The sequence below is a fragment of the Ceratotherium simum genome, chromosome 10 (genome assembly GCF_057802395.1).
Source record: "Ceratotherium simum simum isolate JZ-2026a chromosome 10, ASM5780239v1, whole genome shotgun sequence".
Lineage (NCBI taxonomy): Eukaryota > Metazoa > Chordata > Mammalia > Perissodactyla > Rhinocerotidae > Ceratotherium > Ceratotherium simum.
In genome coordinates, this window is record NC_141909.1 from 66754289 (window position 1) to 66778546 (window position 24258).

The window sequence follows — 24258 nt, forward strand, 5'->3', positions numbered from 1 at the left end:
AAATTACCAAATATAATCTTACGTACTTTTTAAAATCCTCAATCATTTTATTCTTATTATACAAAGTGAAATTTGAAGAAATGTAAAAACACTTTGTAACCTATAAAATGTGATATAAACCTTTTCAGTTAAAGTTATTTTTCAATAAAAGTAATGACCCTTTATAAATCAGTCATAATCTCTTTTTTTTCTTTTCATAAGAACCGATATCTGCTCTTTGTAGTTCTTTTCAATTTGTATTGAAAAGCAAACACAGTGTAGGAGTAAGGCGTATGGGGTTTGGAGCCAGACTGCATGGGTTCATACCTCAGTTCTACCACTTACTAGTTGTATGATCTTAGGGAAATATCTTAATCTCTCAGTTTCCTCATCTGTTAAGTACTTATAACAAAGTTACTTTCTCTTGGAGTTGTTGTGAGAATTAAATGAGATGGTGTATATAAAGCACATGGCAGAGGGCCTAGAACATACTAAGTACCCAGTGAATGTCAGCTTTCTTTACTGTGGTCCTTCTCTGGAAGTTTTCTAATCAGTTCCCTCCTCCAGTATAGTCCCTACTTCCTAATACGTAAAGGGTTTCTTAAACATCTGGACCATCAAGAATCTTGCTACCTGGATTTAACCTTCCAGACAATTTTGCATTCGCTCATGACTTTGTGGCCTTTAGACTGCAGTCCTCAGGAGCCACACTCCATCAGCTAGAAGAGCTTGAAGTCCAACTTAGCAAGATATGTATCTTGATGGCCTTTTTGATGCCTCCCTGCACACATCTCAGATATTTCTCCAAGATCTCCAGTTATATTGAACCCAAAAGGAACAAGCCCAGCTCCTTCTAGTCTTGGATCCTTGGCCTTCCTTCCTTCCTCTGTTGGTGCCTCTGTTCCCTTTGATCTTCCTAAGCTCACTTCTCTTGTCATTCAGATTCTGGTAAACTTCCTCCAACAAGGTAATGGGACTAACATAGCCACACAGGTCCTAGGTATCACGTCACCAATTTTATTTGTCTGCACTTCCTGATGATCTTCATGATTATTTTGTTGTATTTGTTCTGTTCCTATCTCCCCATTATGAGATATAAGTTCCATAAAAGCAGTGGCCATATCTGAATTATTCACTTATCATAGTATTCTCAGCATATTATTCAGTGTCACCTACTAACTATGCAATACATATTTATTGAATGCATAAATGAAAAGAATGTATTGCTTACTTCAAATAAAATGGCAGAGCATTTTTAAGATTTTATTTATTTTATTTTTTCCCCCCAAAGCCCCAGTGGATAGTTGTATGTCGTAGCTGCACATCCTTCTAGTTGCTGTATGCGGGACTCAGCCTCAGGATGAACGGAGAAGTGGTGCCTCGATGCGCACCCGGGATCCGAACCCGGGCCACCAGCATCGCAGCGCGCGCACTTAACCACCAAGCCACAGGGCCGGCCCAGGCAGAGCATTTTTAATATATCCAGAATATCTTTCCCACATTTCTCTAATTGTCAGAATTGTACTCATTCCTTTTCTGTGAAAATCTTTAAGTCTCACACAAGAAAAAAATTAGTCCGTCTCTCCTGTGTGCCCCTGTAATGTACAGCTCCCTTAGTTGCAAAGACCTTTGTCAGATCTGATTTTGTAAGAGGAACTGCTTACGTGCTTGGCCCATATTGGGCTCTAGAATTGATAACAATCTTTTGATAGGGTCCACCATATACAGCTTGAGGGAGATTCTTTTGTTTAGATTTTTTTTTTAAATGAGTTGAGAATTATTATCTTCACATTATGGGAAAAAAACTGCATGTGTTTATTATATAGCTAACAAGCATATTTATATATTTAAAAAACATAAAAACATAAAATATGTACTGGTTTTAAACATTCAATTACTTTTAACTAAAAACTTGGAGGAAGTCTTTGATAAATGTGACAAAATGCAATATTTCTAGTGAAGTGTAGATTCTGCTTTTGACAATCTATTTATCATAACTTGTTTATCCGCTTTAGTGTTTCATGCAATTCTGCTTTGAAACAGTCTCTTCTTTGTCTAGAGGTTTCTAACACAAATTGTAAGAATACTTAATCACCACCTGCTCTTGTAAATAGCTCAAGTGCACAGTCGTCATTCATTCATTTTTTTTTTGACAAAACAAAACCGATTATTATAGGGTAGGTAGTGGGAATACAGGGAGTGGCACAGCAGTCCTTGCTGTTACAGAGAATGTATTAAGGTATGGTGGGAGAAAAAGATAGAAAAACAGTGAATACAATGGACATTTTAAATGATCAGAGAATCTATTTGCTCAGAGAAGTATGAGACTCTAGCCGCAGGGAATGGAAATGAAAAACCTTCCTAAACCTGCCATTACTGGGGGTAAGGAGGGACAGGAAATTCTTCCAAGAGTAGGTGATGCTTGAGTTGAGTCTTGAATTTCAAGGGGAGATAACCAAGTTGACCAAGTTGAGTTCGAGATAACCTTGAGCAATTGTATTCTTATAGCCCTAGCTATTGACCAAGAGTGCACAATGCTGGAGCTGCCAATACATTTTCTACAAAATACTGGCTTTCTATTTTTCCCAAGCTGTCTTTCCCTTCACTGTATCTATTTTATGTGCAAACATTGTGAGCACTCTCTTCATCCAAACTTTGTTTCAATGTTGAGAAGATTTTAATGTTTCTGATCTTTGGCAGGAAGAGAACAATTTCCAAATAGATTCTACCCTGAAAACAGAACCCCATTACACAAAAGTTGTTGACACTGAGAGTCTTTCTTTCTTACACACTTGAAAGTCTCTTTAGAATTTGTTGATTAAGTACTCCATGACTACTCCATGAATCCTCACGGCCACTTCCTTTTGTATGTGTCCCTAGAAAGCACTGACTCACATATAGATATTTCTTTTCAGGAAGGACCATGCCCTATCCATCTTAAACTTTACTAGCACATTGTCAAATACATATTAAAGTCTCAATAATGTTCTTCAAGTGAATAAATATCTCATTTTACCAAATGCCAAATTAATATATTTTACAACAAATGTTAATTGGTTTTCGTGCACCAAGATACTCAATAATATTGTCATGTTATGATTTGGGTTCGAGGGTATTTCTTCATCATTATTAACACAGCAAGATCACTTCACTTCATTTTAGGGATCTAGCATAAGCTTTACATCTTTTGTGCCATAGAATAATTTATTAATGGTAAAACTCCCTTGGATTATGAAAATTAAAAAATAATGAGAGTGGTAGAGAAGAAAGGAGATTATCTGAATCAAGTTGGAAAATAACATTTTGTCTATATGTTACAAGGCTGAGACACAAAGAACTGTACACAAACGCTGTACTCTGGCTGGTAAATTTGTTTCTCACAGGAGTATGGTCTAGCAATTCTGAAACTATTTTACGTGTATACCGGGGTTCAACAGATAGGTTAATATGTTGTAGATAAATGAGAGGTAGGTTTCTGATTGTCAGAAAAAGAAGTTACAAATAAGCAAAGGGAAATACTAGAATGAACATCAATGATACCTCAGTAGCAACAAGTACACCCAGCCCTCAGATATTAATTTCTAAATATCATGCTCCAGTAAAAGGGACTGGGGCTCCTCTGAAAAACAGTCGCTTTTAGGACTGGGACAGGCAAAATACAAGATTAGCCTGCAGTATCTTGTACTGTCAGAAAGTAAGGAAGTACTCAATAAATAAATAAAAGGATGAGAACATGTCAAAAGAACACAGCAGTCAACCTGAAAGAGCTCCCAATGACCAAAGCTGAAACAGTTTGAACAACAAAAGAAATAATGATGTATTCTAACTCAAAAATAAAATAAATATTCACAAATTCATAATGATATAAATAAATGATTGGATAAATAAATAAATAGGGGTAGAAAGGACAAATTTTCCTTATAGTAGAATTCCAAGTAATAAATGTAGAAGGAATGAGAGAAATAGAAAATCACCACAGTAATAATTGCTGCAGGCAGGATCCACAGATGGATGCTGAAATAAATCAGTGGGCAAAACTTCAAGGAGAAAAAGGATATTTGCATTACTTCCCCTCAAAATATCTCCCCAAAATATTTATTAATTATTGTGGTGGTTTTAACATATGTCCAAAAACTCTTTAATAATCCTCCCTGCAGGCAAAGCTTAATTCCTCTCACCTTGAACATGAGTTGGACTTGTTGATTTGCTTCTATCAAATAGAAGAGAGTGGAGGAAGCTGGCAGGCATGACCTCATCAAGTGATCAAGGTTAACATCATCAGTAATAAGTCATGTTGAAATTATACAGTGATACAATGTATGGCCACATCACCTCTGTGGTATTCTTTCCCCAAATCCATAACCTCAGGCTAATCATGAGAAAATGCAGACAAACCTAAATTGAGGTATTCTACAAAATACCTGACCAATAATCTTCAAAAGTGGCAAGGTCTTCAAAGACAGAGAAAGATTGAGAAACTGTCACAGATTGGATTAAGGAGACATGATGACTAAATGCAATATGGTATTCTGGATACCATGGGTGCTGGAAGAGAATGAGAATATTAGGGGGAAAAAAATGGCGAAATCCTAATCAAGTCTGTACTTCAGTTAGTAGTATTTTACCAATGTTAATTTTTTGTTTTTGATAAAAGATCACACTTTTGTAAAATATTAACATTAGGGGAAGCTAAGGGAACTCTCTGCACTGTCTTTGCAACTCTTCCGTAAATCTACTTGTTATTTCAAAATAACAAGTTAAAGAAAACAATGGAAGTGTTTTAAATCTAGTTCCTAGCATAGATTGGGCATTCAACAACACTTCTAAAATGAATTAATTAATGTATTTGATAATAAAAAATTTACGTAGCTATAGAATTATCTTCATTGATTTATATGATTCCAGAACTCCCCTCTAATCAAATCATTTCCTCTAAGTATACATGGAGTTTTTATGATTCCATCCTTTCGCTGTTTCCACCTTCCAAAAATGACTTTCTATTTTTTCCCTACCTGATACATTTTTTCATCCTTCAAAATGCAGGTCAAATATTACCTTTCTGTGAAGCTTTAACGTATCTATAAATCTTTCTAACTATATTTTTGCACTCATGATATTACACCTGATATTTTATGTGGTTTTCTCACCATCTAAAAACATGAGCTTCCTAAAAGGAAGAGCCTCATCTTTATATTTTTTAATAATCAGTTTAATGCCCAAAGGCAGTAGAGGTTCAATAAAGTTTCCATGGATGAATAAATGAAAGAATAAATAGCTGATTGTTCTAAGTACCTGGCTTAGTTATTATATTAAATTATGGGATATTGGAATAAAAGTTTCATGTCTGTATTTATTATTTTTTTTATTCCTTAACTTACTAGAACACATAATTAAGTTTCATTTCATATATGTAAGTGAACACCTCACAACCCAATTTAGAGAGGTCATTTAGTGCTATGCAATTATGGTTCCCAGTGGTAGTTTAAGTAGAGTAGAGTGAAAGATATGTAGTAGAACATTTACTGTGATCTTTTTATTTATTCTGACTATTTTGTGAGGATTTTTACATGATCTGTCAAGGTAGCTTACATAGATCCTCTGCTAGAGCAGAAGAGTGCCCACTTTTTGAAATATTTGCTATTATAGCGTTATCTTCCTTAACTAGGGAAAACAATTTTAGGAAAACTTTTATGTTACACTCCACAGTAACAATAAAATATGTTCACATTTAGGTCACATTGCCTTATTTATAGCACAAATAAGATGTGGACTGACTTTGTGCTTAGACAAATGTTCTTCCAAATGTTTCCTATCAGAAGAAAGATGATTAAATGCTTGATCAGTTGAAGTACAGTGAAATCAAATGCTTACTATTGTATATATGATTTGTTAATATTTATTACTCTATTCATACATTTAAAATATTGAAAGTTTTTATTTTTTTTATTTATTTTTTTTTTTAAAGATTTTATTTATTCAGTTTTTCCCCCCAAAGCCCCAGTAGATAGTTGTATGTCATAGGTTCACATCCTTCTAGTTGCTGTACGTGGGACTCGGCCTCACGTTGGACGGAGAAGTGGTGCCTCGGGGCGCGCCCAGGATCCGAACCCGGGCCGCCAGCATCAGAGCGCACGCACTTAACCGCTAAGCCACGGAGCCGGCCCTGAAAGTTTTTATTTTCTTTAAAAGACTGGATTGACTTTTGGCTTAGAAAAACCAAGCCATTAAATAGAAGAGAAATACTCTTCTTGTGAGACTCTTTCCTTGAAATATAGACTTATGAAATTTATATTCATTTACATCACAAAGTCTAAATATCAATGTTGTATCATAATTTTATGGTTTACATTCATTCATATTATAGTAATTATTCTTATTTAATGTCCTGTTAGTTCTGTTTTATTCATATGTTAAGTGACTGAAAAAATACATTTCTCTACAAATGTATATATTTTATCTTAATAGCTCTTAAACATATCTATCTACCTATCTATATATGTTGCATCAGGGAGAATACCTCTGGTATAAGTAGTTCATTCATATTTTCATTAATTCTCTCAGACACAGTTATACTTGCCCACTCTTATAAAACTGAAGCTGACAGATAAATATTAAATGCATGGCATGGCAGTAGATTATTAGAAATTGGTCCTCTCATAAACTATGAAACTAGCTGATCAATATCTCTCTAATAGTCTGGAAATTAATTTTATAAAATTAATTTAAATATTTCTTACATTAAAAATAAAACTATATAGAGATCACAACATTTTTATTAGATATATCATGGAATATGTGTGCCAATTAACATTTGTCTTAATTTAAAGAATTTAAGCTCAATTTAAACAAATAAAATATTGACAAATTATTTTCATGAGTTTACATCTAGCAATTCAGTGAAACTAAATATAATCACCATCAAGGGAATACCTCTGTATCAACCACTTTTTGTACATTATATCACATTTGCATTTTAACAACTCTGCATGTGGGTATCATTATCTACCTTGACAGATAGAGAGATGAAGTCTCTGAGGAGAGGAAATGACCAACCTGAGGCTAAGTGGCAGAAGGAGACTGCAAAAACCCAATATTTTTGGCTCCAAAACCAGCACATCTTTCATTGTCAATTTAGAAGCTGGGAGTACTAAAGCTCTAGTGTTTTATCCTTATGAAAAATGTAAGGTCACCTGAGGTCTCTCAGACCAAAACTTCCTGGGTTGGGAATTTTAGTTACTGGATTACAATGTACTTGCATTAAATTTAGGGTTAATTCAACTCCTGAACTTCCAAAATTACAGGAAAAAAAAAGGCCGGGGCTGAAACTGAGTAAGCATTTATCGTGTGTCTTCAAGGAGTCAAGCACCGTGATCCGCTTTACATGTTTTATCTCAACTGTTTAATATGAGGTTCTGAGATAGTCAGTATCATCCCTGTTTTGCATGTGAGGAAACATAACTCTGAGTTAAGTAATTCTGTCCAGACCACAATGGTTGAAGGCATCAATGTTGGGGTGCAAACTAGCTCTTTCTGACTGCAAATTGTATGTTCTTTAAAAATGCAAAATGCAGACACTCAAGAGAATTTCTAAAATTCGACAAAATAAGAGATAGCAGAAGGTACAGTGTATTAGGGTTCTCCACAGAAACAGAATCAATAGGAAATACATATGCATGTATAGGAGAGAGATATATATATATATAACATAAATATATGATATTTATCATAAGGAATTGGCTCACAATTATGGAATCTGAGAAGTCCCACTGTCTGTCATCTGCAAGCTGGAGTCCCAAGAGATCCTGTGGCCTAAATTCTAGCCTGAGCCTGAAGGCCTGAGCTTCAGGAGCACTTTTCCAGGCCAAGAGCAGGAGCAGACCAATGTCTCAGCTCAACAATCAGGCAGAAAGGGAGAATTCAATCTTCCTTTGCCTTTTTCTTCTATTCAGGCTCTCAACAGATGGGATGCTGCCCACGCATGCTGGGAAGGGCAATCTGCTTCACTCAGTCTATCAATTCCAATGCTAATGTCTTCTGAAAACAGCCTCACAGACATACCCAGAAACGTTTAACCAGGTATCTGGACATCCTTTGGCCTAGTCAAGTCAACACGTAAAATTAACCATCGTATACAAGAAACGAAAAAGAATTATAAACTAGAAAAATCAGGTTGTTTTTGCAGAAATTTAGCAAAGGGCAAGTTAAACTCTACAAGCATTGCTAAATCCCAAGGGTACAGCATTGATTAGGTATGGATGCTAAAGGTTCCCTCCAGTTAAGATAGTCTTTCACTGTGTTCACTCATCATATAACTTTTAAAGAAGAGATCTAAAATAATTCTTGACTAAAATATATTTCTAATATAACATATCTTATCTTCAGTGATATTGTATATAGAAAATGTTGTAGAATTTGCATAATAATGATTAACTAACTTCCCAACACTAACAGTGTTGGTTTCAATGGCAGAAGGCTGTAATTATAATGTGTCAAACATCTGGTTTAAAGTAAGAAAAACAAATATTTATAGACATTCCAGTTTCTGATACTATGTAGACAAAATATTTGATAGATGCAAATATTTTTTCACTTTTCGCTAAATGTTCCATCAGTGCATGCAGAGAGACTGTGAGGTTTTTAATATCAAGGCACTTAGGGATTCTAATTTTGAATGGAAAATGGAAAACTCACAACGAAGATATCAACTCCCAGCTTCACTTTCATGATAATTTTAATAAATCAGTGATTGTTTACAAAACTAATAAAATGTTTTACCTGAGGTGGTGTGGGGGTCATATCTATTAGAATTAGAGGAGATTTTAGTAGTTTAATTCCTTAATTTTCCTTAAGGCAACTGGGTCCCCAAGGAGCAAAGAAAATTAGCGGAGGTCGAAGAGCTGTTTGTAATGGAGCCAGAGTCGGAATGGAGGATTCTATGAAATAGTCCATAGCTCTTTCTCATTTCTTAAATCAATACTTTAAATTAGTTTATGCCAGCTCCTAAAATAACAGAACTTTGACTTAAAGAAGATTAGTTTCATTTAGTTAAAGCTTAAATGAAGACTTGATGGAAAAGAAGCTATGCCACTTATGTAAATAATCCTCTCATATCTGTTAAACATCCAAAGGCATAGAGCTAATTGAATTTAAAAGAAAAAGCTAACATGCCTGCTGATAAAAGCTGTTTTAAGGGTAGTCTTAAATATTTCAATGCCAATAAACTAAAGAGATAAACTTCTGGGATGAGTATTTAAAAATCATAATACAGCTTTATATCATTAAAAAATGATCACAATGTCACAGGGCTAATGACTGTACAGAATAACAAAATTCTCTGGACAGCAAATCTATCATAAATTTGGATGATAACCAAATAACCTCTAAAAAACTGTTTTGCCAAATCAATTTCATCTTTTACGTTTCTATGGTAATTACTATACTTGTTGGAGATATTTAGGAGATGCTGAATTCCTTGTGCATAATGAACTTTTATGAAGAGTATTCTAAGCATTCTAGTTTAAAAAAACGAATTTGCTTTTGATTTGCATGATTGATGTTTGAGTTCAGTGTAGAAATAAACTCACTTGGTAAATTCAAAGGACGTGAAAAGATTGGGTAAAAGATTAAAAAGTTCAAGACAAAAGGAAGAGATTGACTTTTATAATATTTATACCTTCTATGTTTCTGTTAACTGTATAGTGATTTTAGGATGTTAAATACTCAGTCTGAATCCTCTCCAGAAAGAGCAGAGGGAGTGAGAATTGCCATGCAGCACAAGCCGACAGAGTTTTATCCTTCTGGGCTTAATTTAACATTGGGAGTGAAACAGCACTTAATTATTTGCCAGTGCTACATCTCATATGAGCAAAGGACTAGATTGTGTTATCATTTCTTCGTTGCATCCATAGTAAATTGAGCCAGATTATTTGAGCTGCTGTGAATGGAGAGTGGGGAGGAGGAGATTAGGTGCCTATGACTTGCCATGGGTCTTTTCATAGACACAAGTGAGAAGGCATCTATGAGCTTGGAAATATTCCCCAAAGAAGAGAAGAGCCAATGAGGGGGTGACAAATAGGACTCCATCACCTTGAGTACAGGTCAGCACTGCAACCAAGAATCAATTTGCAAAGAAGCCTAAGATCTGAGGGGCTGACATTGAGGGGAGGTCCAGCAGCACTGGTGAAGACTCAGAAGAACTCTCTGAGAGCTGGTAATGAGGAAATAGAGGTTCAGAATCAGGATGCCCACTACACAGGTAATCCAATCACTGGAGAAATGGGGACCGTGATAAAAACTGGGAAACTGAACTGCCATTCAGTACAGAGTAATAGGCAAAATGTGTAATATAGGATAAGGAAAATTGGGCGTAGGGTAGAGAACACATTTACCAAGCCCTTGTGCCCTTCTCAAGTTAGTTAATCTCAATATCCATCCCAAGGGACACTAATAATAATGCTTACCCCAGGGTAATCTTCTTTTCCTGAAGATTGAGTTCATACATGTAAAATTTAGGAGAGTGCCTGGCACACACTAAGTGTTCAGTATTTTTTGTTGTTATGTTATTTTTGTTGTTATGTTAGTTTTGTTGTCATCAGGGAATGAAGTTTAAAGTAGAATCTTAATCTCTGGAGATCTGAGCAATAAGGTAAGAACAAAATTCCGAGGGACATGAAGGGAGCAGCCTCATTAAGGAGTAGCTCTAATAGAACTCTCGCTCCTGCCTCCCTAAACCAAAAATTGGCTGGAAATGTGGAGTAGAATTTAGCCTTAAGATGTTTACCATGTCTGATTCTGATTTCTCACTGAAACTGTCAGCATTTTCATTGCTCATCCTTTTGCTGCAACTTCTGGATGCAACACTTAGTGGCTGTGTGACCTTGCAGAAGTTTTTAAACTTTTCTGAGCCACAGAAACTTGTTGCCTTTTCCTGTGACTTTGTATAGTTCTTCATATTCCCAAATTTATACAATCACTAAAAAGTTCAGTATTTAGTAGGAAATAGTGAGTCACTAAGTGATTTAGATCAAAATTGGGGTAACAAAATTCTAAAAGACATAACAGGAAAGCAGTTGTGTAAAAGTATGGCTACTTATGAAAAATAACCGTTATTCTAGGAGTGGAAACTAGAGTAGAATGGGGAGCTCTTTGTCATCTTCATTCCTTTAAAGACTCTGCTTCCTCTTTCTGGAATTCCTGGCTTCCATATAGTTGCTGGGGAAATACCTATTCATAGTTAAATTCTTAGGTGAAGCCCCACCTCCGCTAGCAAGCATTTCTCCCTCCCCCCCATCCCCCAACTGCCCGCAGTAGAACTAACTGCTTTCTCTTCTGAATCTCCAAGAAACATTGTATCAATCCGTACTGGAGAACTTGTCAAATAGTATTTACCTGGTTATCAACAAAACTCCTCCTCCGCTTAATAGCATCCTCCCTGAGGCCAGAGATTTCTTGCAGCTGTTGTTTTAACAGGTGTACTGAGGTATAATTTACATACCATAAAATTCACCCATTGGGATTGTGTTTTATTTGACTTTATATCCTATAGCCCTCAAAATAGTCCTGGTCCTATACAGAATAAACTTCAACAAATGTTTTTTTGAATAACTGAACGAACATACGAAGGAGTCAGGATTTCCAGTGGACGCCAAGCAGATGTGAAAGTGATGTATCCCCAGTTTACTAATGTGGCTTCAGGACGGAGTCAGTGGATCAGGTTGTCCTCTGCCACCCTCACTAGCTCCTTTAGAGGCTATGCCCTCAGATAGAGGAGAGAACATTGCTCACCAAAGGTGACCCCTTGCCTGAAACTGCAGTGGACTAAGATAAAAAAATTAGCTTCAGGATTTCCAACTTGGGATCTTGATAATAGCCTCACCATGGTATTTTCAGTAACTGAAAATGGGGGGAAAACCCCAGCCTAATAAATATTTTGAGTGAGGACTACAATGGAAAATTCTAAAAACTGTATGATCTTCAAAAACCTAATTTCTCTTGTAGTTATCATAAAATAAATAGATTTGAAGCTATTTCTTGTAGTTGTGTTTATCTGAACAACTAATATATTTTGGAAAGAGTTTCCTTGGAAACCTCGATTGTATGTAATGAGGAGACATCCAGTCTATGACCAAGAGCAGGAAAATCATGTATCAGAGCAGAATGCAAATAACCTAGTATTTATAAAAATTAAGTGAAAAATTATAGAGCTTCATGGAAGCATGAAGATTGTTTAGTAACTTGAATGGAAGAATAAAAAAAGTGACAAAGTAATATGTCCAAGGTCACATGGTTTATTGGCAGAGACAATGACAAAAGCAGAGACTAATAGAATCACAGAGTCTAATCACCATGGTCATTAAACATTATCCAGTTTAGCCACCATCTAGCTCTGGAATCCTCTCTACAACATTCCCTTTAAGTTGTCTCTTTAAAAAATTCAATGCTTGAATACTGTCAGCAACAGGGAGTTCACTGTTGCCTCTGAGATAAACATTCAACCTTTGAACAAATAAATGATCACCCTTTTGTTGAGAAGAAAGCTTTTTCTTCATAATTTCTACCTATTAGTTTTAGCTCTAGGTTTTGGAGTCATAAAAAACAAGTGAAATATGTTTTAAACGTGAGAGTCTTGCTAATTATTAAGGACAGCTGAGTGTTCCTTTTCATAAAACGAACTCTTATTTTGTGGTTAAAGAATTTTTCTTTTTTTATTAAAATGTATTGTGTTCTCCTTATCAAAAACTTAGAAAATGTAGACAAGAACAAAAATCAACAATTACCAATAGGTAACCTTTCTTATTACGTTTAGTTACCTCCTTCTTATAGGTTTCATCATTATTGTAGATGCTAATATTATTATGTTTAAAATTTTATCTGTGATTAACACATCATAATATGAGTATGTTTGCATAATATTAACGTTAATACATATTGTCTTAATAGCTGCATACTTTTTTGTTAAATAAATATTCAGCTCTTATTTGAACTAGCTGACATTTACTGGTTTTTGAGTCTCTCCAGTTTTTCCCAATAATAGATAAAAGGTTGTTTTTCTTTTTGTGCGTACATCATCGCCTTCCTTGTAAAATAAAACTCTAGGGTAGATTCCTGGAAGAGGTACTCCTAGGATAAAGGGCCTGAACCTTTCAAAAGACCAATACACATACTTCCAATTTCTTTTCAGTTTAAACTATCACCAGCAATTTACAAAAGAAGTATTTTCACTGCATCCTTTCTGGTATTGGTTGTTCTTTTGTATGTAATCTGATCACATTTGGCATGTAATATCTTTTTATCTTATTGGTAAACTTCTCAGTTTTAGAGGTCAGTAAAGTAGAATGAATTTTTAAATGATATTTTCCATTTATATTTCCCTTTCTCTGAGGGGTCTGTTCTTTTTAGACTTTGAATCTTAGTGTTTTTTCTTTTCTATTTAATAACTTCTTCTTAGTCATATTTATTTTAAATAACTTCCCTAGTTTTGCGTTTTAATTTTCTGTATTATATTTTAATACTAAGAAGTTTTGAATTCTATGTATACATATTATGAGTCTTTCTCATAGTCATTTCTCCATTGTTTTTTGCTTAGAAAACTCTTTCCCGTAGAAAGGATGGACTAATATTTACTGATATTGTCTTATCATTTTATTTGTTTCAATATTTACCTTTTAAATCCATTTAGAATTTACTCTTACAGTGTTCCAAAATACTTATTTCCAAAACTTCTAACCAATTGTCTCAATATCATTTATTATTTTTCCTTTCCCCATTCCGATTTTTCATGCATCCTTGCCCACCTGCCCCTTTGGTGACCCTGCAAATCTCTATCAAGGTGTTCTCCCTTACTGCTGTGAATGGTAATGAACTTAGCTGTGATATACTACTATGCAATATGTGTTCAATTATTTCTCACTCTCTCTCTCTCTCACACACCTACACACACACACACACACACAAGCACACAATTTCAGAAACTAAAGGTCAGCTATGGACTGCAGGATCTGATTGTGGTGAGGCACTTTGAATACATTTTGCTGTTGAATAAGTCATTTTTGAAACTAGGTTATTTTATCTTTCTTTGTCTAATCTTGTAAACTACTTATTTGCAACATGCATTGTCTTCCTCCCACATGTCTTCTTAATATTGCTTTCTTTATGACAAGTTATGCTTTCATTGTCAACAAGGCAAGTAGTGACGTCTTTGACACGACAAATGCAGTACAAGTGCTTGTGGTGTAGTAATAGCAACATGTATATGTGCATTCTTGTTATAAAATGATATATGTATTCCTGAAAAACTTCAAATTCTACAAAATTATGAAAAAATAGGGATATAGGAAAGAAGGATTAGAGTAAGATTACTCAAAATATATTCAGAGCTAATAAAAATATTAGTAAACTCAATAAAATAGGAGCAGACATTCAAATCTATCTGAACATTATACCACCATCAGAGTCTGTGAGTTTTGCATTTTTTTTCTTTTTTTTTGATGAGGAAGATTGGCCCTGAGCTAACATCTGTTGCCACTCTTCCTGTTTTTGCTTGAGGAAGATTGTCCCTGAGCTAACATCTGTGCCAATCTTCCTCTATTTTTTGTATATGGGACGTCACCACAGCATGGCTTGATGAGCGGTGTGTAGGTCCGTGCCTGGGATCCAAACCAGCGAACCCCAGGCCGCTGAAGTGGAGCATGCGAACTTAACCACTATGCTACCAGAATGGCCCCGAGTTTTGCGTTTTTAATCCTAGAGGTTCATATTTCCTCTTTCCTGATATAGACTCTTCCAAATTTGCTGTTAAGAGGTCTGATGTTAATCTGATTCTTTATTCTTTTTATGTATTGGACACCCCAAAATATTACCATACAATATTTTAATAAAGCAAAGCTAAGTTCATTTACCACTCACAGCAGTAAGGGAGACCACCTTGACAGAGATTTGCAGGGTCACCAAAGGGGCAGTTGGACAGGATATTTACAGGGATTTCTGCCTTGGGCACAAGTGGTTTAAGGTGGATCTTTCAGGGTGGAAAAATGATTGGGATGTGGCAATATCTATAGATTAGACTTGGTGGATGTAGCAAAGTGAGAGATCTGAAGAGAGTCTGGATAAGTTAAAAGGGAGCTGTTGGCCCGGGTGAGCAGAATGTTGTCTTAGACAAACTGATATGTAGGAGTTTCTTCATGTGAGCAGTGGAATAGTGAGTTCTTTATTGGTTTACAATCTTATCTTCCCTGGGCAAAGTTTTTCTAGAACAAAAACTAATCAGTGTTGACATAGCTATTCTAATAGTGGTTGCAGTTCTCATAGGGGATTTTTTTCCCCTCTTTTAGAGTTTAGAATTTCTATCTGTGAAGGAGTTGTTCTTACATATCCTATGTGGCACTATGGATCATTTCAACCTGAGATCTTCTATCTTTTTTAATTATGAAAATTCTTGGTCGTTACCACTAAAAATATTTCCTACACTGCATTATTTTATTTTATTTTTATGCAATTGCTATTTTATAGATGTTGGCCCTTAAATATCTATTTTCTTTTTCTCTTAAGTTTTATATTTTCTAAACTGGGAGAATTACATGAGCTGAACTTGTAGTTCACTTTCATTCTGTTGTCATTCTACCAGTATCTCCAATTGCTTCTTCTTGATGATTTCTTAATCCTCAGTTTTTCTCCTATCCCCTTTTATAATTTTGTAGATATTAGTATGCATACTTTAGTCTCCCATTCTCTGGTGCATTAACTCTACTTCTTCTATTATAAGATATTCAAATTGCTTTCCTAGGCTATCTTGTATTTTTCCTCTGTGCTCATATTCCCCTGGAAGTAGCAGCCAAGTGACTCAAGTCTTATGCCCTTCTGATGGCTTTGGGTAGTAGAGGTAAGAAGCATATTCCAGAGCTGTGAGCTATATATGTGTTGACTTACACGTTATAGTCGTAATTCTTCACACAGCTGACAGAAACTTGGTGGTAGAGATATGCAGAGAAGAAAAATGGGTAAAAAATAAGAGCATTTTGCACAATCCAGTTGATAGTTTAATGACTGTTGACTGAATGTTCAGTTATTCATTGTTATATTCAATGGGCCTATAAGTGCTAAACCTATTTTAGGTAAGCGATTAAAGTCGAGTATTACAAGGTCTTGCAAGTGCCAAAGTGTATCTGGCAACTAAGCAGGACATGACTGACCTTAAAAAAAAATTTGTTGCATAAATGACATAAACACCATGTGAGAGAGTAAATCAGTAAATAAGAGGTGAGCTTTGAGTTTATAAAATAAAGAAAATCAGACTTAGGAGACAGAGAATTGCCAAAGATAATTAGAATTTTAAAATAACTATGTGAGATTTAACTACACTGTGAATGCAAAACTGTATAAGTCACAGTCTCCTACTCTACTACCTAGAGTAAGAAATGTTCTGAATCTAAGAGATCCACAGGGTTTATGAAGATGCATAAAAAAGGCTGTATATTCCTACCTTAAGAGGAAGGGAAGAAAAGTCTTCGGAGGCTATGATACTTCACAGAAGGTTTTAAAACTTGGCAGGAGTTGCCAGAGGCTCAAGAGGAGGGAAAGTATTCCTGTTGTAAAGAACAGTGTGAGAAAATGCTTAGAGCTATAGGTACCAAGTAGTTTGGTATTCTTGTCAGTGTAAAATAAGGTTTACTGGGGCAGTCTTGGGAAAAATGTCTAGGAAGGCATTTAGAAGCCAGATCTTGGAGGGTCCAGTATTCCATAAGTTAGTATTTTTCCTGTGAATGGTTATCAACCATTTAAGGATTATAAGTGAGTCATTTGATCAGATTTAGGCTTTAGAAAGATTAGGTGTGTGGAACTGTGGAAGCTAAATAGGGAGTATGTAAGAATAACATTAGTGAGATGATTTAGAAGGAAATTGCTGTAGCCATGTAAAAGATGATGAGGAGGTAAAGTCAGTCAGCATTACAGAGAGGGAATGCTACTGAGCAGTTGAAATGTGGCCAGTAAGTCTTAAGAAATGATTCTTAGTATTATTTAATATCTGAAATACATTTGAATAACCACATGTGACTAGTGACTACCCTATTGGACAGCACAGGTCTAGAACTTAAGAGAGAGAGAGATGGTCTGGCCACATGGATTTTAGAGCACACTTAAAACTATAGCGTATTTAAAACATATATGTGGGTTTTATGGAACATTTTGAATAATGAGTAATGGATGAGAATAACTAATGAGAGTGACAGATGGAGAAAAGAGCCATGAGCAAAACCCTGCTAATAACGACATTTTAGCTTTGGCTGGAAGAAAAGGAGTCTGGGTGAACTAGTGAGAGAGAGGTAATGTTGAGACAGAGCATTCAGAGAAGGGAGTCATAGAACTTGAGGCAAGACAAGTTTCATTTCAAAGAGCTTGGTCACTACAGGCTGCTGAAAAGTCGAGTATTACAAGGTCTTGCAAGTGCCAAAGTGTATCTGGCAACTAAGCAGGACATGACTGACCTTAAAAAAAAATTTGTTCCATAAATGACATAAACACCATGTGAGAGAGTAAATCAGTAAATAAGAGGTGAGCTTTGAGTTTATAAAATAAAGAAAATCAGACTTAGGAGACAGAGAATTGCCAAAGATAATTAGAATTTTAACATAACTATGTGAGATTTAACAACATTTGAAATTTCAAGGGAAGGAGTCAGGTTAAAGTATGAACCAGAGAAGTGGAAATGGGTGGAAATTCAGATGGCAGGATTAGTAGCTGGGGTGGAGAGAGAGCATCTTTTCCTTTGAAATTGGAGGGAAAAAATAAATAGATCAATGCACATATTCTAACTCTCAGAGTGGAAATTCAAACTTTGCCTGCTACATATGTTTTCTAAAGCATGTTTTCTAAATCCCATGATATTAATTAAGATAAATAAAAATTTTTGCCCTGAATATACCATTCTCCTCAATATGTATATTTTTTAAAAATGGATATTTAGTGTTTAAAGTTTAGTGCTTGTTAAATCATTAGGGGCTTCAATTTTAAAAATAGGTATAATCCCGACTTTCTTCTTTAAAATTCTAAGATGTCATAATATTTTAGTTAGTAAAGTGCTTTTTCTTTCACTGAGTAATATAACACCATCTTCTTGGAATTCTCAGTTGGAATTCTAAAACCTTTTAAAGAAGTTTAATACTTCATTGTGCTTTTACAACTTCAAAACAAAAGAAAAACATTTGGCAGTTAATTTTTGGTCAGGCTAAGTCACAAAACATTTCAGTGAATTTGTGGCATTTTGGGTATAACACTTGCAGCTACTGAAATGTGCATATAGTATCCTGTGTAAAGAAAGTAGAAGGGGTCTGGAATTTAGAATGGTAGCAAAAATCAGAGCATTATACTTTTAGGTGAAATATGTATTATGCCAAAGATTATTGAGATAATATATTATACCAAGAGCAAGAAAAAATCCAAATTGGATTGAGTGTGAATAAGGTATCTGGGAAAATTTTATTTCATAGCAGATTCCAGAAAAAGTACAAATGCAATTTAAGTATGTGTAGTAGTATCCTGACAAAAAAGAGGTCTATATTTCTCACTGTCATGAGATCACACCTGCAAACTTGTAACTTTTAACAGTGAGCTAGAAAATAAAAAGAAAAAAAAAGGAGCAAGAGGTCTTTGGGGAAAATTCATTATAACTTTAATAATGTATACTTGAGTGGAGATTTCTGAATATTTTCTTTCCTTTGTGTTGCTTGGAATTCAACTTTACTATTCTTTCCACTGCACAGCAAAGTTTATCCTTTAGGGAATATGCCTTCAGATCCACATAGATATCTAGAACTTTTGTTTTCCTATATATCTTTATGTTGCTTAGATAATTGTGGTTCTCATATCCAGTGACAATTTTTTAAGTTTCTTTGAGGATTGATGTCAAGGTGTAGCTCTTCCCACCTTTTTGTTTTTTTAAAATCCTTATCCATTTAGGGAAAATAAATTTTAGCTTAATTAAAAATTCACTTCACAGGATTTGAGTTTTTTCCCATCACTTCCCATTTCTCTTCTGAGTCTTTGAAATATAACTTGATGAAGCAGTCATTTCACTTCTGGATTATATGGTATAAAGGGGTCATTGAAATAAAAAGCTCTGTTAAATTCTGTAATTTCATGGGGAAGAGCATCTTTTCCCCTCCAGAAAGTTCATTCTGAAAGTGCAGGACCAGGAACAAGCTTTTATTTTCACACTTCAGGTCAAGATTTTCGCTACACTGACTCCTCTGTTCATTTACAGACTTTCTATCCAGAAGCAGTTCCATAGTGGCTGATAAGTGTGTCAGCTCAGGAACTCCATCCACCTTATCAGCACCTGCCACTCTCTATTGCATTCGTATATCACAGCTTTAAAATGTTAAATTTGGTTTCGTCCTTCTATTAGTATCCCTGCATCTCAAGTAATCCAGGAGACAAGTCTACGTACTCAATTATATACTCTTTCCTACTCTTTTAAGGTTTTAGCCATCAGTATTGCTCTCTTTCTCTCTTTCTTTTTAATATTCCATTGTAAATAATTAAATTTTGTTGATTTATTGTTTTTAAATTTTAAATATATTTCAAATCCATCTATCCTTCCCAATGTGAGTTCTTATATCTTTTTAAATCCAAGAAATTGAAAGAAGACATTATAGTTAATAAAAGATCTTTCTCAGCACTAACTCTGATCCATCTCACCCATTCCTTCGTAAGCACTGTTTTTTATGGGTGGAGAAACATGTTCTAATGTCATGTCTCATGCCCATTTCTTGTCTTAAATATGATGCTGACTCAGTATGTCTTTCAGTGTAGCATCACTCTTTTAAAAATGTATTTAGGTAGTTTACATTTATGGCAGTTATCTGGATTAAATGAAATAGAATAAGTCTAACTTCTCATTATCTGTCCCCTCCCCCAAGTTCTCCAGTGCTTTCTATGTTGTGCACCAATCTCTTCATTGTCACCAATATTCTTAGCTTTGAAAATGAGAAGTCAAATGTTGTTTGCTATCTAATTCTTCATTTGGTACCATAATTAATAAAATAAAGTAAATGAAATAAAATAAAATACAATTTTTCCATCATCTAGGCTGATTCCTGATCTTGATTGGGTCACAATTCACATAAAGTTCTGATACAGTGTGCGTGTGTGTGTGTGTGTGTTCATTCTTTCATTTTAACTTGTATTTTGGGTAAGCTACATTCAAACATTAGTCTTAAGCAAAAATCATTATTGGTAGGAAACCTCAAATTTAACTCTGAAAAAGGAATATTCATATATTTTTCCAAGAAGCATGGGTAAGGACAAAGTGAGATAATAGAGAAGAATGTATACTGCTGAAATAGAATATAAATGCCAGTTATTATCATCATGAAGCATTTAGATTGATAAAATTACAACGTGGAGGCCATGACATTGATCCTAACACACTTTTATGGATGCTGACACGGATTTGGAAAGAAGTGCTGGGGAAGTGAGTGACAGCTGACTTTCTAAGGCAAATATTTTAATGTTACCAGTGATACATAGATGGAGCATTGAGGATCAGAAAATTTAAATGAGTGTGTAGTATCATAATGATCTTGATTTATTGATGTTTTAAGTATACGGGAGGAATATTAAATTGTCCTTGTTATCAGATAATATAAATCTATTCCCATTATTCTGGTGAGTTAAAGCATCCCCAAAATATAGAAACTATAATCATGCTTCAAGCAAGTAATTCGCACACCTAAAATTAATACATTTGAAAATCAGTATTACTCTTTATTTTCCTCTTAAAGTTAACATTGCCATTTAAAAAACTCTCAACACCCCTTGTCAGCAATTGTGAAAAAATATAAATTTGTATCATGCTGTGTAATTGGTCATTATACATTTAAAACAGCAAGACCAATAAAATGTGGAATATTTGAGAAAATTATTCTGGATTATGGGATTCCCACTTTTTGTTAGTCTATGAAGGGGCCTTAATAAAACGCTAAATCTAATATGCCAGAAAGGAACAAGTTATGAAATAACAGTTTTATCTATTAGATCCTGAATGTAGATATTTGAGAAATTATGATGAATAATCTGAACATCAAAGGGTAAAATTTAACTACTTGATAACTAAAATTACCATTAAATTGAGGGAGCATGCAAGCAATGCATAGTTTCCCAAATTGAAAACATCACATTAAATATAATTGCATTTGTTAATGCAAAGCATATTTAATCTACAGTTAAAGCATTATTTAAATCAGGTTAATTTACTCATAAAATGAATGATTAGGTCTAAAAAGATCAATTAAGATGAATATACATGTTCAGGTACCTAGAATGCCCCATTCATTTTAATTTAATATAGTAAATGTGTGTAAATAAACATGTGAGTTGAATATAAATTGCACAGACTAGTAAAATAGTTCAAGTATGAAATCAGAGACTAACAGCAATAAAGAAATTATATTCAAAATATAATGCATTTTTTGGTAAATTTGTATCTCTAGGATGATACTAAATCAATATAGCTTCCAGCAACCTTGTTTTTATTAATCTATCTTAAGATGATCTTTTATTTATTTGAAATAATTTTCTCATCTTCAACCATATCTTTACTGTAACTTCAAAATAATAATACAATAATGAATATATCTCTGCCTTGTAGTTTATTGTTTCATGATACAAAGGTAATAAAATTAAGAAAACAGTATTTTCATAATCAACTCTTTATGTATTTAATTCTTTTCTAAATCCTTCCTTTGAAAATTGGATTGCTTAGATTCGTCTTGATCATCAATATCATTAGTATACATTCTTTCCCCTCAGTTAATTCACTTACAAAGGTAAAAAAATAAAATTATGCTCATCAGACTCAGTATGATTTTTTTTGACATTAGTGTCATTAATTCACGTTAACATTGTTGTCAATACTTGCTAACATTAAGAATAGAATACATGCCAAATGAAAAACAATTTACCAAGGTAGTGATATTCCATAATCTCAACAGCATCTCCATGATCAACAAACTGACAATGAATGATATATTTGAATATTCCTGGTCCTGTTTGGGGACTTTAAAGATATAGTCTTTGATTTTCAAGGTTCTCTGCTAAAAACTGTATATATTTATGATGAATTTTGCAAATAATTTCCAAAAATTATAGGTGCATCCTCTGACAAATGTCGCTTTTTAAAACAACTTGCCAAATACTAACCTCTTTTTATTCTTCTTAGAGTAGGACTTTATAACTTGTGTTTCTAGGTAACTGAATAATTATTAAGTCTATTTCCATTGTTTAAGGGGAAAAAATTCATAACTTGTTGTTATTGACATCATTGTGAGTTAAGTGTGATGCCTAATAATTAAAAAATATACTAACACTAATCCTTGTGTTTTTGGTTTTTGTTTGCACTTTCAGAGACAAAGAAATAGCATGGCATGAAACATGGCTCAGTTCTATTACAAAAGAAATGTGAACGCCCCCTACAGAGATCGCATCCCTCTAAGGATAGTTCGAGCAGAATCAGAACTCTCACCATCAGAAAAAGCCTACTTAAATGCTGTGGAAAAGGGAGATTATGCAAGTGTCAAGAAATCCCTAGAGGAAGCTGAAATTTATTTTAAAATCAATATTAATTGCATCGATCCTCTTGGAAGAACTGCTCTCCTCATTGCAATTGAAAATGAGAACTTGGAGCTCATTGAACTGCTCTTAAGCTTTAATGTCTATGTTGGAGATGCTTTATTACATGCTATCAGGAAAGAAGTCGTCGGAGCTGTTGAGCTGTTACTGAACCACAAAAAGCCCAGTGGAGAAAAGCAGGTACTTGCAAAAATACTGTTTTTTAATTTATTTTACTTGCAGAAAGTTTCCGTGGGTATTCAAATTCTCCCAAATTTTAAATAACAGAAGCATTGAAATCGGAACTATTATAACAGAAAACTACTGTTAAGTACGCAGTTCACATCCTCTGACAGTCACCTCCACCTGTACCTCCTACCTTGGCAAATCAGACCTTTAGTGAGAACTAAAGCAAAACCAAGTAACATATGTTGGCTTCCCATACATTGGAAACGTTTCTATGTAATGCTCAACATATAATGTTGTTTGGGGCTTACTGTGTATGTGTGGTGTTTTTCCTCTTGTTTTTCATTTTCTAACATTCTGCAGTAGCAGGCTGAATTCTTTTCCTATTTTCCTGTTTAACCTGCTTGGCTGTTATGAGATTCTGCATCTTACTGTGAAAATGAATTGCACCATCTAATTTTGATATTGTTCTTTAGCAAACTCTAGGGTTTCTTTTAAATTGAGATGTAAATAAAAAAAGAAAACTATTACTGGAAGATAACTGAACTCGGACTGCGGGCTTAAATATATCGAATTTACTAATGGCAAAGGTGTAGCTGTAGCTTAATGTCATCACTAGAAAATAAACAAAAATGGCACACAATTATAAATATAATGTGTTGGGTTTGTTTCCCGTTATCTCCCTGTTTCTTCACCACTAAGGAAGTGGCGAAATCATAGACAGGAACGAAAGAGGAAACTGTTTTTGTTTATCTAGATCCTTCCCTTTGTTACTGCCTGTATCTGAATTGTCTGTTTGATCCTTTCTTCTTTCACGTGGAACTCTTCAGTTCCCTGCATCATCTAACTGACTAATTGCAGACATCGCACATACTGCATTGGCTCAAAATCTGTCTTTTAAAGTAAAATCTTATAAAATGTGTGTTATTACAGCTCTAGCAATTTCTGTCCCATTTGATAATGCAAATCTCTATGTCTGCAAATGATAGACTGTTAGGAGATGTTACCTTCATTTAAAACAAAGTCTGCTCTGTAGCTACTATTATCTTTACTTTGCTGGAGGACTTTTATCACAATTCTTGCTATTATCAGGAGAAGAACTTTTTGGCTGGGTGTCACCTGAAAAACTCTCCCTGTGTTCTCAGAAGTCTGTGCTCTCCAGTCTGTTCTTATATCTCACCAGTATTCACCTCTTCTCCTTACCCAATCCCAAACTTTATAAAACAACACTCCCCAGTAACAGTACTTCTCTGCTTGTTGCATTACTGGCTTTTTGTTGTTTGTTTCAAACCCAGTTATTTGTGGGATACCTTCCTATCATACTGGTAGAATTTTACTGATAGGAAAATTTGCTTGTTTCGTCTATCCTTTCAAACTTTTACAACCCTTGACACTGACGGACAGGTAATGGGCATATCTAAAGACATATGTTATGTTATATCCCCGTTTTTCACCACTAAGGAAGTGCAGAACACTTAGGCAGGAATTAAT

General features: G+C 34.5%; 1 protein-coding gene across 3 annotated transcripts in view; it reads left to right on the forward strand.

Annotated features, from left to right (window-relative positions):
* TRPC4 (transient receptor potential cation channel subfamily C member 4) overlaps positions 1-24258 on the forward strand; it is a 223799-nt gene that overhangs the window by 45133 nt on the left and 154408 nt on the right. For all 3 annotated transcript variants that reach the window (XM_087436166.1, XM_014791307.2, XM_087436167.1), the window contains exon 2: positions 22378-22782. In XM_087436166.1, coding sequence (XP_087292292.1) covers positions 22405-22782 — 378 coding nt within the window. In that variant the 5' untranslated portion in view covers positions 22378-22404. The remainder of the gene's footprint in view (positions 1-22377; positions 22783-24258) is intronic.